The sequence below is a fragment of the Pituophis catenifer genome, unplaced genomic scaffold, assembly GCF_029215685.1.
Source record: "Pituophis catenifer annectens isolate HBS135680 unplaced genomic scaffold, rPitCat1.0.hap2 SCAF_3, whole genome shotgun sequence".
Classification (NCBI taxonomy): Eukaryota; Metazoa; Chordata; class Lepidosauria; order Squamata; family Colubridae; genus Pituophis; species Pituophis catenifer.
The window spans coordinates 93127893-93144514 of record NW_027256883.1 but is presented as its reverse complement, the minus strand read 5'-3'; the positions used below and the strand labels follow the sequence as shown (position 1 = coordinate 93144514).

The following is a 16622-nucleotide window of genomic DNA, read 5'->3' as shown; positions in this document are numbered from 1 at the left end:
GATCCTATGAAGCAGTGGTCCCCAATATTTGCTGCTTGGTGGCCTGGCTGGGGCAGAGATGGGAACCAGGCCACACAAGCGGTAGGCCAGTGCACACGTGTGTGTGCCTGCAAGAGAAAAGACAAGCCTTTGAGGCGTGGTCTCGGATCCTTCAGGCTTCTCCACACCAAAAGCTTTTGCAAAGGGACAGAAGACCTGAAGCAGTGCGAGATCTCTCCCCCAAAGCCTTTCGTCCGTTTGCAAAAGCTTTTGGCATGGAAAAGAGAAGCCTTTGGGGGTGCAATTTCATGCTCCTTCAGACTCACTGAGCTTTCCCGATGGTCCAAAAGCAGATCGGGTTTCCTGTGCAGGCAGTCTCAGTGAGTCATCCCACTCAGCCTCTGTTCTCACTGTTCCTCTTTTGGAGCATCGGGAGCAGTTGGCATGGCAGCCCAACTGAGTTGGGGAGAGGGGATCTGGGCTATGCAAATGGCGAACCAGCATACGTGAACATGAAACTCTACGGAAGAGAGAAGAGAAGCCTTTGGGGCATCGGTCTCAGGACCTGGTTGCGAAGAGGCCACAGTCTGGTAGTGGGCCATGACCCACAGGTTGGGGAGCCCTGCTATGAAGTATTGTTTTGATCATACAATGAAAATCATTCAAGAAAGAATCCGGTCCACTCAAGAAAGGTAGTTGAACCTGGATGAATGCTATGATGGAGTAAATCTTGTCATAATCATATAAACAGTTGTTTCTGGAGACACATTGCAGGGCCTTTTCTCTTACAAGCCATTTCTCAGATATCTGAATAGCCAGATCTTACTAAGATATTTAAAAGTAATGACTAAGATGTTAAATTTTATGCAACAATCAATTGGAAACCAATGAAGTCACTGTAAATTGATAGTTTCCTGATTCAAATGATGGCAAATTCCCGGATTTTGGTAGTTTCAAAGGTATTCTACAGTATACTTATTTCCTTCTGATCATCGGGCCATTTTAAAGTCAGTTTTTTCTAAAGTGATTTGCCACTTCCTAGGGTTGGGAGAGAAAGATTGTCTCAAGGTTACCCAGCTGGCTTCCTGTCTCAGGTGGGACTAGAACTCCCAGTTTCTAGCCTGATGCTTTAACCACTACACCAAACAAGCTCTATTTTCAGTTCTTTACTTACTTTTCTTTATGCTTGGATTGTATCTATGTATCTATACATTTATTATGTATCTGTATCTAAATATAAACTTATTCCATAATTCTGTTTGATTTTATGCATTGCATGACTGATAGTCAACATATTACAAACGCTATGATTTCTAGAGAGCTAGCTACATTTGTGTATTGCAGCAAAAAATTAATAATTGTAAGATTCATAATGATTATAATATGCATTTATAGCCACAAAAATGAATCAAATAATATCTTTGTCTTTTTTCCCCTTTCACTTTTCTATGGGCTGGCAATTCATTAAGCACCTTGAAATATAAATGAAGCAGATCTTGAGGGAGGAGTTCTTGGAATTTAAGTTATTCTGAATTTGTATAAATTGAATAAGTTATTACTCCCAAATCTGTAAGGTAGCTTTCCAGCAGAACCTTTGAAGGTTCCAGCACATGAAGAGGAGAAGAATAAATTTCTATAGAAGGGTGAAATAAAATATGGATCTCTGTAAGTGGTGGGAATCTCCCAGATACATTTAATTGCATATTTTTAGAGATATCATGCAGGACTCTCAGTTCTAAAATCTGGCTTCTGCAAAGCATGCACAATGTACGCTATAATAGGAAAATTAAAATATTTATTAAGTTTTCTAGCTTTTATCTGTTTCCTTCTTTAAGATAAAAATGGTTTTGTTATTTCATTCCAGGAATTACGGAATGGAAATACTTCACTCAGCTACTTTAATTCTGCATTTAATATCTTTTACCTTACTTTAGCTAAATGTTTTATGAATATTACTAAAACTTTACACTCAACCTGCTATTCTGCTGAATTAAATCTTCCTACGCCTTTATCACTAAATTAGCTTGTCATTTGCTCTTGTTTAATAGCTGTTCAGTGTGTTGAATTCTTGCTTAGCTGATCAGCTTACTACTGTGTAGTGTATTCCCTTTCAGTAATTAGGCTTTTAGCATAAATGATCTTAAACACTTATAGTTTAACACTTAAGCATTTATTTAAGAATCACGTATGCCGCTTTGTCACAGAAGAGATACTGCTGATTAGGAATCTGTGAACATGTACTCAGTTTCCAGCATGAGCAATTTCCAGATGTGTGGGCTTCCAGAATTCCCCAGCCAGCATGGATGTTGCTAAGAATTTGGGGAACTGAAGCTTGCACATCTGGAGGATATCAAGATTGGGAAAGGCTGACCCTCGATAATTTGCAAATAATTTGAGAATGAAATAAATAATTCTTACTGCTTGCATATATTAATGATTGTTGTAAGAAGATACCTGATGTTTAAAACAGAAGAGTGTTTATCCTTACTTATTTTCATGATGATGGGTTTTGTTTCTTGCCCAAGTATGTATAGATTCTCTGTTTAGCTACCTCAACTAATCAACTGGTAATTGGTTTATTCTTCAAGGAATAAATATCTACATGTTGTATTCTAGATAATGTAGCAGTATCACAATACTTTTAAAAAAGCTAAGCTAATTTAGGAAACGGTACAATGTTGGAGACTTTTATTGTAGAGTTCACAACAAAGTATGATGTGATATGTACTGAATAGTAATTGCATAATGTATAATTTATATATAGTCTCAGGTACCATGAGATTGTTAATTATAAAATATTGTTAAACTATAAAGTGGTTGGTGCCTCCAGAGATGTTGCTCTAGATCAGCGGTTCTCAACCTGGGGGTCACGACCCCTTTGGGGGTCGAACGGCCATTTCACAGGGGTCGCCAAAGCCCTCTCTCGCCTCCCCCACGTCTTCATTCACCCTCACCCTCTGCCTCTGTTGGATCGCCGGTTGCTCACCCCGCCCACTCCCAATCTATTGCTGCCTCCTGAGTCCCAGCTGATGGCTAGAGGGAAAAAAACTGTTTAAATTCTTGCCGCGGGGCTTCAAAGGGCCGCCCTACAGCTGATCAATGTTAAAAGAAAACAAATGAGAAGACAGGTGCCTGCAAAAATAGAAAAAAAACAGCCCCTTTCAGCTTCAGCATAGGTTAATTACCATAAGTTGATTTGCTCAGCCTCCGGACTCTCAGCTGATTTGCTCTCAGCTGTTTTGCAGAGTTGCTAGCTGCAAAGAGAGGAGCAGATTTTTCCCCCAGCTATGCTGAAAAACGAAACTGAAAGTAAAGCAGGGTCTTTGCTGCAAGTGACAAAATGAGGCAGAGAGAGATTTCTTTTTCTTTTTCCTCTCCAAAAAAGGTAGGTGCAAAACTGCAAACAATGGGAAATTTAGGGCAAAAGAGGAGGTTCAAGATTTTAAAATACAAAAGAAAAAAAGCTCTATTTAACTAGGGAATTGTAATAATTGAGATACTATTAATTGTATATTGTGTTGAAAGCAGAAATGGTTAAGTTGTGGTTTGGAGGAATATATGGGGAAATTATTTGGTTTATTATTATTGGTAAATATAATTAATTGATTTATAAAAAATTGGATTGTATGGAAATAATTGGAATATTCATGTTCATATTGATTGATATACAAAAAAGATAGTTATATAACTAATTGATTTATATTAAAATGTTGAATTTGTATTAAACAACTGTATTACATAATTACATAATTAACCAATGTGAGGATGGATATAAAAATAGATGACAATGGGAAGCGATATAATATAGAATACAAGGGAAAAACTGAATTTGATTAAGATTAGAGATGAGGATGAAGAGTAATATTGGTTTTTTTAAAAAAAATAGATGAGGAATAAATATGGCAAAAAGGAAATATAGAAATTGTAAATGTAATTGAAATGACTAAACACTGTTTAAATTTGTGAACCGGTCAAATACTCTGTTCAAAGAAAATACATTGTATGTTTGTATGTGTGTTTCTAATTATTGCTATTTATTCATATTTGTTCTCTTTTATTCTTTAAAGTTTAACAATTCATTCTTTATCTTAATATCTTTATATTTGTTTGGGGTTGGTTTTCTTCCCTTTCATCTTTTTTATTGTACAGCAATCTTTCTCCTCAAACCTACTACCTCTCTCTTTTCTTTCCTTCTTACTTTCTCTTCCCCCCTCTTCTTCTCCTTCCTACTTCCTCTTCCTTTCTCCTTCTCCTCCTGTCTTCCTCCCTGTCTTACCCTCACTCCTACTCTAATTTCCCTTCCCTTCCTTCATCCCTCTCTATTGCTGTATCCTTTTATGCATATGGACTACTCAGAAGGCTGAAAAAGTTATTTTTGACTGGTCCTCGCACTTTTGACCAGTTCTCGAATTTACGACTGTCCTCACATTTTACATTTTTGCCCTATCTTGTCATCATGGTGAAGAGAAGCAGTTGTGAAATGAGTGACACGGTTGTTAAGAATGCTACAATGGGCATGATGACCAGTCAAAAGTGCAAAGACCGGTCAAAAGTGCGAGGACCTGTCAGAAATCACTTTTTTCAGCCCTCTGGGTAGTCCGTTTGTGCATATGGACTACTCAGAGGGCTGAAAAAGTTATTTTTGACTGGTCCTCGCACTTTTTTTTTTTATTGCAAAAGTTTTACAATTACATTTTCACCCCTTTCCCCCCCCCCTCAACCCACCCCAAACTTCCCAACCTCCCTAACCCTCCCTAACCCTCCCCTCCCCCCGGACTTCCACACAATATACTCATATCAGGTAAAAAAAACCCCTTAGTATAAAACTTATATAAAACTTGAACCCCTCCCTCCCCCTTATAATTTTTTTATCTTCATTACATTGAAATATTTCTATCTTGATATATCATTTTCAAATAAAATATTTTTAAAAAATATTTTTGACTGGTCCTCGCACTTTTGACCAGTCCTCGAATTTACGACTGTCCTCACATTTTACGTTTTTTGCCCTATCTTATCACCATGGTGAAGAGAAGCAGTTGTGAAATGAGTGACATTGTTGTTAGGAATGCTGCACGGACATAAATGTGAGGATGGTCAAAAGTGCGAGGATCTGTCAGAAATGACTTTTTTCAGCCCTCTGAGTAGTCCCTATACACATAGCCATGGCCACCCGGTCACATGACCAGCTAGCCACGCCTACCCAGTCACATGACCTCCAAGCCATGTCCACAAAATAAGCCACGCCCATAGAACCGATAGTAAAAAATTTTAGAACCCACCCCTGGTTGGGGGTCACCACAACATGAGGAACTGTATTAATGGGTCATGGCATTAGGAAGGTTGAGAACCACTGCTCTAGATCTTACAGGACTATCATTCTAGGAAATTCTAACTTAATAACCATAATCCATACTTAACATCTATTCTGAGATGAGATGCAAAGAATTATAACTGTTATAGAAAATTTTCACTGGCTATATAACAATCTGTTTTCTCTCTCTCTTTTTTAAAGGAACAGCGTAGCTGTTTCAGCTGTTTGTGTGTTCAACATGACCGCAATAACTCAGGTCTTTAGTGGGTCATTCAAATACCAAGAAAACTCTCGTTCTGCCTGGCTTCCTTATCCCAACCCTAATCCTAATTTTCAGGTAATTGAAAATAAACAGGTGTTCTTAATGTTTGCATGTCCATCAAATTGCACTTACAGTTTTAGGAAGTTAAAATATTTATAATCACAAGGGTTCAATAGAGAAATAAATAAACAGGGTAAAAATAATAAAGCTTCCAGATACCCTGAGTTTAACATTTAACTGACAGCTTTAAATCCATAGTAATGATGATATGAGTTGCAAGCTGATAACATTGGGAGAGCAATACATTGTCCATTGAGCAGGGGTATTTTCGGTCCCTCCTGGAAGCGAAGACTGTCTGGATTAATCTATCCAGCCTACATAGGGAGTGAATTCCACATTCTGCTACTCCTAAAAACTCATCATTCTGTGTTTCCATTGCCTAGATTCTTTTTGTTCTTAGATATGACCCTAGACATAAACTGAAAACTGAATACAGTATGAGGAAATGAGCTTTCAGTTTTCTTGTCCTAAATGGTTTATGATTTAATAGGAAGAATCAGCACTTTAAATTGGACTACAAACAAACTGAAAACTTGTGCAACTTATGTAGAACAGGTATTAGGATGATGCATAAATTGTGGCACCAATAAGCAATCTGGTTAAGAATTTTACAGCAACTGTAGTTGAAAAACACACTGTGAGGGCGGTTCCTGTGATGTCTGCTATATTAATTTACCAAGGAAGGACTAAGCATGGATCTTAGTTCTTCCTTGGTAAATTGGTGATTCCATGGAAACATGGATCACTGTTGCCAGGTTAGTTTTCTCCAGGAGATAGAACTAGAGCACCAAGTAAAATTGAGCAAAAGAAAAACTTCTCACAATTGCCATCTTGGCTTCCAGAAACAAAGTTGGATCTACACCCCTCCTTTATAGTTTTGTACTCATTTGAAACAGAAAAGCTTGAGGGCTAAAATACAGCAGTTAGCTTAATTATAATTGTGATAACCTAATTCTTGGAGAGGAATTTCCTTGGGAAAAGTAGATGTATAGTGAAGCCCTAATAGAAAAACAGAACCTATCAGGTATGAAATACCAAGACCACATGTGAAGTTCCAATTAAACTGATTTATTACTGTTCATGCCAAAGTACAGGAATCTACTCAACCAATATCACTGTTGTGGAGCTAGATAAGGGTCAACAAAATTCAAGAGGGGTTACACTTAGTCCATTTGTGGCTACATAGAGACTCTAGGCTGATTTCTTTTTTGATTCTGTCCACAGGCTCTGCCATTCCTTCTCTTACAGAGCCTGAGGCTCCTGTTATAATTATAATTACAACTGTGGCTGAGATGCCATTGTGCTTTTGAGTTCCAAGTCTTGCTGGTCCTATCCAGGGTGGACAGCAAACGGACACAATCTGGAGATTGTGTTCTATGTACTTCTTCTTTGTGATATAGGTATATAAGGATCAAAACATCACTTATCTATTGTTTCTTTTTTGATATATCTTCATTGCAACATATTTGTATGTATGGAAACTTATAGAGTATATATGGATAATCTGCTAATGAGGAAAAAGGATTGAAGTATATTATATAGCTGGATGACCAGTCAGTTGTGCACAGCTTATTATAAGAATTAGCCTTTAGATTGTTATAATTTGGGATCTCAAAATGCACTATATGTTTTAAGTTCTTAAAATCTTGAATTAATGTAAACAGTATTATATGTATACATTTTCAGTGTGGCACCATGGATCAAGGCCTGTATTTGAATCTGACAGAGAGGAATCTCCAAGATGCCCAAAAATTTATTTTGATGCATGAAGTGATCCAACCTATCACACCAGTTCCTTACTTCATGGAGGACAATAGCCGCTTTTCCCATGTGGTTGTGGATGTGGTACAAGGAAAAGAAATGCTTTTTCATATAATTTATTTGGCCACAGGTAAATTATGTTTTTATTTCCTCATTTTCTTTATTTCTAACATGCAGAGATTATTCAATAATTCTTTAGCTGAAATTTAACAAAAATATCCTAACAAGCACTTTAAAACACCAGTAGTAAAATAACATAAAACTAACAGCAAGGGGGAAATAGTGGTATATACAATAATAATACACAACTGATATTAAGTTATCTATCCAGCCAGCCATTAATATATCCAAATTAATCTGTGTTTGTTAATGTATATTTGCATGGATTTATCTTTATTAGAGATAACAATAAAGAAAGCAAATGAGATTTGCTTTATTAGAGAAAAAAATGTTTAACTAATATTTTGTTTGCCAATCATTTTTATGAACTGGAAGTTGAAGTGAAAGACCTATGAGCTATGTAAAAGTAATGTCTGATCTTTTTCTTCTTAGAAATTTAGAAAAACATGTTTGATGTTCAGCTTTGTTTCCAAGGAAATGCAATATTTAGGGACTTAATAGATTTAAACAATGTAACAATTAAAACAGGTTTTAAAATTCATATAAACTCACATATAAGCTTGCTAAATAATCCTTATATTTATGTCTTGATCTGCAGGAATGAAAGTTTTGACTTAAAGACCTGGGTAGTTTTGATGGATGTTGCTTAGTTAGAAATGTTAATATCTAGTTATAGTACCTGTGTTTAATTAGAATGTGACTTCTGTTGCAAAACATTGGAATGGCTGAGAAGGGGAAAACAAACGTGTGTTTTCACCATTGAGAGTTATTAAAGTTACTGGCATGTTAAACCTATGTGTCAAACTTTTGTACATTAAGTGAATTAGTGGCAGTTACTCCATGCAAGTAAGATGAATTATCTTCATGTTTTAATATATTCTTTCTCATTTTTGCTCATCCTCCCATCCTCCCAATCTCTTTTATGGCTTCAGTACCCTTCTGGAACTATATGTAGTATGATACACTTTTTTTTAATCAAAGCTGTTAATAATGAAAGTCAGCAATTCTTTCCTGAATGCCACTGGTTATACACAATTGTCTATTGGGATCCAAGCTGATATGACCATCTGTACTTTAAGAAAAGAAATAAAAAGAGAAGAACATTTCTGTTTCATCTATTCAGTCCCCTGTTAACTTTATTATTGGATTTCCAAACAATCATTGTACTTAAACTGAATTTGATATTTTTGCTAAAAAGCTTGGCAAAAGAAACTGAAGAGCAATAACTTCATGATATGATTTCTAGCATGGGATGTAGACATTTTAATGTTTAAAAAATAGAGTGATTTATTTATTTCCCAATGTAATTTTTCTTTGAGGAATATGGATCTCCAAACCCACTAATAAAATGATAAAAATGGAGTAAGTTAGAATAGGATGATTGAATTGCTTTATTTATAAAATAATGTTCACCATACAATCATATGTTCATGAAGGCAGAAATATGACATTTAATATAAATGTGTGATACAAGAAACAGGATATAATATTTATAATTAGAAAGAGTGTTAATTCATTTCCATATAATGAAACTTTGTGTAGTATTTGAAATGTGTTGTACTTAGAATGAAGCTTTGATTCTATAGGTTTGAGTATACACTGTTAAAAATCTAACAAACCTGAGAAAATATAAAGCAAAACATGCATATAGTATGATTAATCAATAAAATTTGGTTTATAAATCATCTTGAAAATATGTGAGTTTTGAAGACACTGAAATGTCACTATTTTTTGACTTCCATATTATATTTGAGTTAAAACTGGCAGAAAGTAGTTAAAAAACAGAGAAAACAGAGATATAGCAGAGTTATAGCAATGTGCTTGAATGGAAATATTTTCAGAAGCAAATTTGTTATTATATGTATGTCTTTTCACTTGGCTATTTTTATAGACGGCTCAAAGGTTTTTAGTCCTTGTCCATTACTTTTTATTTGTTTGGTATGTTGTTTTAAAAAATCCACATGCTGTTCTGGCTCATCATAAATGAAAATTGAATGGTTGGTACATAGTGTGTCTAGTCTGCAGGAGTTCCTTACATGAATTAATTTACAATGACCTCAACTTTTCCTGTGCGCTGCTCCCACTATCCATGCATGGGTTAATCCTTCAGTATTTGGCAACAACTGAGTGAAAGAAACAAAAGGCTCTTCCCCTTTCCGGCCCCCTAGCCACGCCTCTGTTCCCATGATCCCCCAGTCTTCACTCAGTTGCTGGCAACTACTGGAGTGATTTTTTGGAGCTCCACAGGTTTCCAAAAGGTATTGTGCTTCTGTGGGGATTTGCTCCTTCCTTTTTCTTAATTTCTCTTAATTTTCTCTAAAGTCTTGGCTCTTCTCTCTTCTACAAGCGTCTAGGCTTTTTTTGTGTTCATTTTGAATAGCTTGCTTTTCGCGCCCCCTTTATTGCCTGGCGCTTCGGCGCAAGGCTCTTTCTATCAGCTGGTGGGGGGGAGTGGAAGCATCGCAGCCCGAATTTGCAGCCGGCTGGCTCCTTAATTGATCCGGAATTTACTCCCCACGTGCGGGGCGGCCGCTAGCGATTAGTGCCCCTCCAGCTGGCCGGCGGGCTCGGATTCCCTCGCCCCACACCCTCGATCGTCTGCAAGCTCCGGAACGCGAGGGAAAAGACACCGGGCAGCTTCGCGCTCATCAGCTGGGTGGCGGGTTCGGAAACTCCGGCCGCCCACGCAACGCCGATCAAGCCGCCCGTCGCTGGACCATCTGCCTGGTGCTAGCGCGAAGGAGAGGAAGCGCCAGACGCCTGAGCAGCCTTCCCCTGCACAGGGGAGTCGCGTGGCATCTGGTCGGACCCTCGGGCCGCCATTGTAAGACCGTCGCCAGAGTCAGGCACAGCGGAGCCACGTGCCAGCGCCATATTGGTGGACCTGTGGGCCGCCATTTTGGACAGACTCTCTAGCCGGCACCTTCAGAGATCAGCGAGCCGGCTGCAGACCTCCCCCCCATGCCTGGAAGGGGCCGAGCATCTTCCTCCTCTACCATCTGAGGAGAAGATTTTGTGCACCTTGAACTCTCTTGGAGAGATTGGCCTTCAGTTGGCGGAGTGCAACATCAGGGGGTCTGCCCAGCGGTCTCAAGCTTCAGCCATGTCCCCCCCCATTTTCGGACATGGAATTGGAGCTTAGCCCTCCTCACAAAAGCAGTAAAGGGGGAAAGAAAAAATCAAAGAAGAGGCACACGAGCGCCACCAGCAGAGCTGCTTCTGAAGGAGCCTTGCCTTTCCAGGACAGGGATGCGTTAAGGAGGCACAACGCTCTCGAGAGACAGTGGGAGAAGGCTCAGAGGGCAGTGGCAGAAACACCATCCAGGGAGCCCGCGACCTTGGACCCAGTGCGTGCTCCCCCTAGAGACACGGAGTTGGGGATCTCAACTGTATCCAACATTGCAGTAACCCCAAGAACTCCAGATGTGCCCAGGTCCGGTCGCAGCACACCTCGCCTGGAGACAGGCACAGGCCTCGCAGCGGAGGCCTCATCGACCCTCTTTCCTGCACAACATCATCGGGCCAGGGAAGCAACTGGCCCGTCGCCAAGAGCTGAGCCGCACCTCCAAGGGGGGGCCGGGATGGCTTCCCCATTGGACTTCCAGGCCATGTTCTTGGCTGCACTTTCGTCTTTCTTCAGCACAACTTTGCAGCAGTCAGCTCAAGCTCCAGTCCAGGCCGCTCCGATCCAGGCGCGACGCCACCAACCCCAACCCCATCCTCTCCCTAGACGAGGTCAGGACTCCTCTTCGGAGGAATCAGACCAAGCAGAGGAGGGGCCTGAGGAGATGGAGCTATCAGAGGATGAGGGCCTAGCGCCTGACACACCGGCATTCACAGGCCTCTTCCGCCCGGCCCTATTCAAGTCCTTGCTCCACAAGGCTCGACTCACAACCAATCTCGGAGTGCCAGGGGATGTCACAGCCGCCACCCCACCAACAGTGGGCCCTCACGACATGCTTTTCAACTCTTCAAAGCCGCAGAAGGACTACATCCCGTGCCCTCAGCTGTTTGCGGAGGTCATCCAGAATCCCTGGGGACAACCAGCTTCCCTGGCCACACCCAGTAACCTGGACAAGAAACTCTACTGCGCAGCCCCAGAGTTAGAGGACCTCCTAACGCTCCCTACAGTTGACCAGCCTGTGGCAGCATTGTCCTCTGGTTCCTTGATCTCCACCGACCCTCTTGACTCGCTCAAGGCAGAGGAGAAGAGGATGGAGGGGGCCTTCCGGAAGGCACATCAGGCTGCGGGCTGGGCAATCAGAGCCGCGATGGCAACGTCCTTCTTCAACCGAGCGTCACTTATTTGGCTCTGGCACCTGCAGGACAGACTACCCCCTGAGGACACCAGGCTCCAGCAGGATATAAACAAGATAATAGCCGCCATGGAATACTCAGCCGACAGCTCACTGAACGCAGCCAAATTTGCCTCAAGGACTCTAGCCTCAACCCTTTCGGCTAGAAGACTCTTCTGGCTCCGGCCCTGGAAGGCCGATTTCAAAGCAAAATGGAAGTTGGCGGCCGCGCCTTACAAAGCCCCAGAGCTCTTCGGCGCTGCGCTGGAACCGTTGCTAGTGGAGGGAAAGGACAAGAGAAAGATCCTTCAACTTACCGCCGCCAGGAATGCCGGTACACACCCTACCCGGTACAACAGCCCTTTCGCGCCAGCGCGGGACCTAGGGGGTCCTCATCTCATTGCTCCCACTATCAGGGAGGAGATAGGTTCCAGGACCGGCAGCAGTTCCGAGACCGAGGGCGAAACCAGCAGCCGAAGTGCAACTTCCGTGGTGCCGGGTCTAAGCCAGCCAAATGAGGGAAATGACTCCAGGCTCGCAGGCCCCATAGGGGGAAGGCTCATTCATTTCCACCAGCAATGGGCCAAATCAACGTCGGACTCCTGGGTAAGGCGTACGACTGGTTCAGGACTTTCTATCGAATTCTCCAGTCAGCCTCCCCAATGGTTTGTCCACTGTCCAATGTCCCGATCCTCAGAACAGCAGGACTTAATGTCGCAGGAGATTGCACACCTCCTGGAAGTCAATGCCATCGAAGCAGTGCCGCACAGCCAGAGGGGCTCCGGGTTCTAATCAACCCTCTTCCTAGTACCCAAGAACTCTGGGAGCTGGAGGGGCATACTGAACTTAAAGTGGCTAAACCTGTCTGTTCAATACCACAGGTTCAAAATGCACTCCCTCAAGTCCATTCTAGCGGGGGTGAGACAGGGCGATTTACTCCAATCAGTCGACCTCTGGGAGGCCTATCTTCACGTGCCCATTCACCCGGATCACATGCAGTTCCTGAGGTTCGAATTCGCTGGCACACATTACCAGTACCGTGCCATGCCATTCGGACTTTCGTAAGCCCCCTGCACCTTTACCAAACTAGTGGCGGTGGTAGCAGCCAGGCTTCGAACCATCCCGATCCAGTTGCTCTGTTACCTGGACGACATTCTGATCCTGTCCTCCACTCGCGACCAGGCCACCAGAGACATGAAGAAGGTCCTGCAAGTCTTTCAGGATCACGGTTTCACCATAAACTTCGAAAAGAGTCATCTTCAGCCCACCACCAGACTGCTTCATCTGTGGCCACTGATAGACTCGGCCAGCAGCCAGGTTTTTCTATCACCAGACAGAGTCCAGAGCATCCGTACTCTAATACAGCAGATCCTGTCGAGAAGGAGAGTTGCCCTGATCCATCTTTCCTGCCTACTTGGGAAGATGGTATCCTGTTTCGGCATCGTTCCGTGGGCACGCAGACATTCGAGACCCCTGCAGTGGTTTTTGCTCCCCTTTCAGCGAGCAGGCAGGGCCAACTCCAAACGAGCAGTACACATCACTCTTCAGGTCCGCCAGTCCCTCAGGTGGTGGACATCGCCCTCGCTTCTCAAGGGGTCCAGCTTCCTAGAGCCGGACTGCCTGATCCTCACCACCGACGCAAGTCTTCGAGGGTGGGGAGCCCATCTCCACAACCTTGTGGCACAAGGACAGTGGTCCCGGCAGGAACGTCAGTGCAGCATCAACCTTCTGGAACTCCGGGCGATCAGACTGGCCCTTCGGGAGTTCCAATCGACGGTGCAAGGACATCACGTTCTGATCCTGTCCGACAACATCTCGGCCAAGGCGCACGTCAACAGAGAGGGGGGCACAAGGTCCCGCCCCCTGATGCGAGAGGCCGCCGATCTGTTCAGCTGGGCAGAGAGCCACCTTCTCTCAATCAGAGCGGACCACATCTCGGGGGCATCCAATGTCAGAGCGGACTGGCTCAGCAGAGAGACAATAGACTAAGCGGAATGGCAACTCCATCCACAACTGTTCCGGGAGCTTGCCTCACGCTTCAGAAGGCCGGTGGTGGATCTCTTCGCAACCCTGGCCAACGCTCAGCTTCCCTGCTTCGTGTCACGCTACCTGACACCTCAGGCGGAGGACCACGATGCGTTGCGCTGCAGGTGGCCCGAGGGTCTCCTGTACGCGTTTCCACCAGTGCCGCTGCTCCCCCGCCTCATCCGAAAACTGCTGGCGGAGAAGGCCGATCTGCTCCTGGTAGCCCCGAACTGGCCCCGGCGGCCGTGGTATGCTGACTTAGTGGCGCTTTCTGTGGATCAACCATGGGTGATCCCCCCATGGCGGCTCGTTCTTCGCCAGGGGGAGGTCATGCACCCAGAGCCCCAGTGGCTGCAATTAGCCATCTGGCATTTGAACACGTCATCCTGAAGAAGGACAACCTCCCGGATGAAGTCGTGGCCACCATCCAAGCGGCTAGACGTCCGTCTACGACCCGCATCTACGAGGCGTCTTGGCAGGCGTTCTGTCGCTGGAGTACCCGCCAGCATATCGATCCCACGTCAGCGGATACTCGAGACATCCTACAATTTCTACAAGCCGGCCTTGACAGGGGCTTGACCCCTGCAACCTTACAAAGGCAGACAGCTGCGCTTTCGACGGTTATCGTTTGCCCCCCATACCAGTCGCTCGCACACCACCCGCGCATTAAAGGGTTTCTACATGGGGCCACAAACCTTCGACCGCCCACAGTACATCGTTACCCATCATGGGACTTAACTCTGGTATTGCGGGCACTGACTGGACCTCCCTTCGAACCCCTAGACTCAGCCCCTCTCAAGTACCTCTCATTTAAGGTGACCTTCTTGCTGGCAATTACTTCGGCTAGAAGAGTCTCAGAGATAGCGGCACTCTCAGTCCGCAAGGATTTATGCATATTTCGCGACTCCACGGTGACGCTACGCCTGGACCTGGCTTTCATCCCGAAGGTCAACTCGTGGTTTCATCGGGCCCAGGAACTCATCCTGCCGGATTTCTGTCCTTCGCCTCGAGATGCCAGGGAGGAGAGGTGGCACACGCTGGACGTTCGACGCGCTATCCGCATTTACATCCGTCGGACCAAACCTTTCCGCCGCACCGAGGGCCTCCTGGTCTCCTTTAGTCCGAGGTCCATGGGTCAGAAGGTATCAGCAGCCACGGTCAGCAGATGGATTAAGGCCTGCATCACTATGGCGTACGATTCGAGTTCCAGGCCAGCACCGGGCAGAATCCTCCCTCACTCTACCCGCAGTGCAGCCACTTCGGCAGCCTGGGCCACCCAAGCCTCGGTAGTGGACATCTGCAGAGCAGCGACTTGGTCATCCCTCTTGCCGTTCATTCGCCACTACAAGATCGATGTGTACAACTCTGCTGAGGCGTCGTTTGGCTGCAGAGTACTTCAGAAGGTGTTGTCGGAGGACGACTGTGGGGGCAGTCAGCCTCCCGCCCAGGGAATTTGAGCTTGGGTATATCCCATGCATGGATAGTGGGAGCAGCGCACAGGAAAATGGACGTTGTCTTACCTGAACGTCCTTTTTCTGGGCGCTGTGTACACTATCCATAACCCTCCCTCTTGGGCTGACTGCTCACCTTGTGACTGTTTGGTTTCTTTTCGTTCCTTGTTGTCAAGTTGGTGTTAATAAAGTTGAGTTTGATAAAGTTACTCTTAGTGGACTCCTTGTTAGCTGTGCCTTTTGTTCAGACTGGGGGATCATGGGAACAGAGGCGTGGCTAGGGGGCCGGAAAGGGGAAGAGCCTTTTGTTTCTTTCACTCAGTTGTTGCCAAATACTGAAGGATTAACCCATGCATGGATAGTGTACGCAGCGCCCAGAAAAAGGACGTTCAGGTAAGACAACGTACATTTCATATTGCAATTTGTTGAAAGCAGTATATTTATGATGCTGATATAAGATGATGTATACTTACAGTATATGATATTACTAGTTATGTTTCAGGCAGTAGTGTTTAAAAAATAAAATAAAAGATTGATTATTAATAATTAGCTATGTAGTTTGCTGTATCATATCTTCCTTTAAGATTTTAGATAAAATGAGGCATGTGCCAGATTGTGCTTTACTCGTGTGCTTTATTCTGAATGGCCATTTGGAATCCCATGAAGCTGAGAAAAAAAAATCTCTATTGTGAAGGATTAGGTAGATTGGATCTAAATTCATATACAAGTCTGGATGTGTAGATGCAGATGTTTCTAATCTACGTGTGGCCTTCAGGCAGAATTACGAGTGAACGTTGAACTGTTAGAGTTCTGGAAGGATTCATAGCCTGCAGTTATTTATACCTTTTACATCTTATTTCTCAGTTATTTTATCTGTGCTATGTGAAACTACTCAATTAAGTAAATTTTGGAAGATTTCTGGGGAAAAAAATCCAAACTACTTGCAACATATAATATGCTGTTTCACTAATCTGTAGTTTTACATAAACTATCATTGTAATACCTTTAGAATAGATGGGTAGTGTAGCTATGTATTATTGCAAACTAACCAGGTTCTTGTGATACTACTTCTTGTATCTCTATCTTTGTCTCTCTATTTCTTTGTACGCATAAAAAACATGCTTGTCCCAAAGATGCTTCTTACAAAAGGCAACTGGACTTTCTTGGGTTTTTTCCCCTTTGAAAATGTTTTGCTAAACTGAAGAAGCTTCTTGGATAAGAGGTGAAATGTTTTCAAAGGAAAAAAACCAAGAAAGTCCAGTTGCTTTTTGGAAAAAGCACTTTTGGGACAACTATTGCCTGGGTGATTGAGAATTTCCATAGGCAGACTTTTTTAACCAGATTGTGAAAATTCC

At 43.3% G+C, this 16622-nt stretch overlaps 1 protein-coding gene across 1 annotated transcript in view; it reads left to right on the top strand.

The window, feature by feature from the left end:
• SEMA5A (semaphorin 5A) overlaps window positions 1-16622 on the top strand; it is a 143969-nt gene that overhangs the window by 64380 nt on the left and 62967 nt on the right. The window contains exons 8-9 of the mRNA XM_070939125.1: window positions 5495-5630; window positions 7302-7506. Coding sequence (XP_070795226.1) covers window positions 5495-5630; window positions 7302-7506 — 341 coding nt within the window. The remainder of the gene's footprint in view (window positions 1-5494; window positions 5631-7301; window positions 7507-16622) is intronic.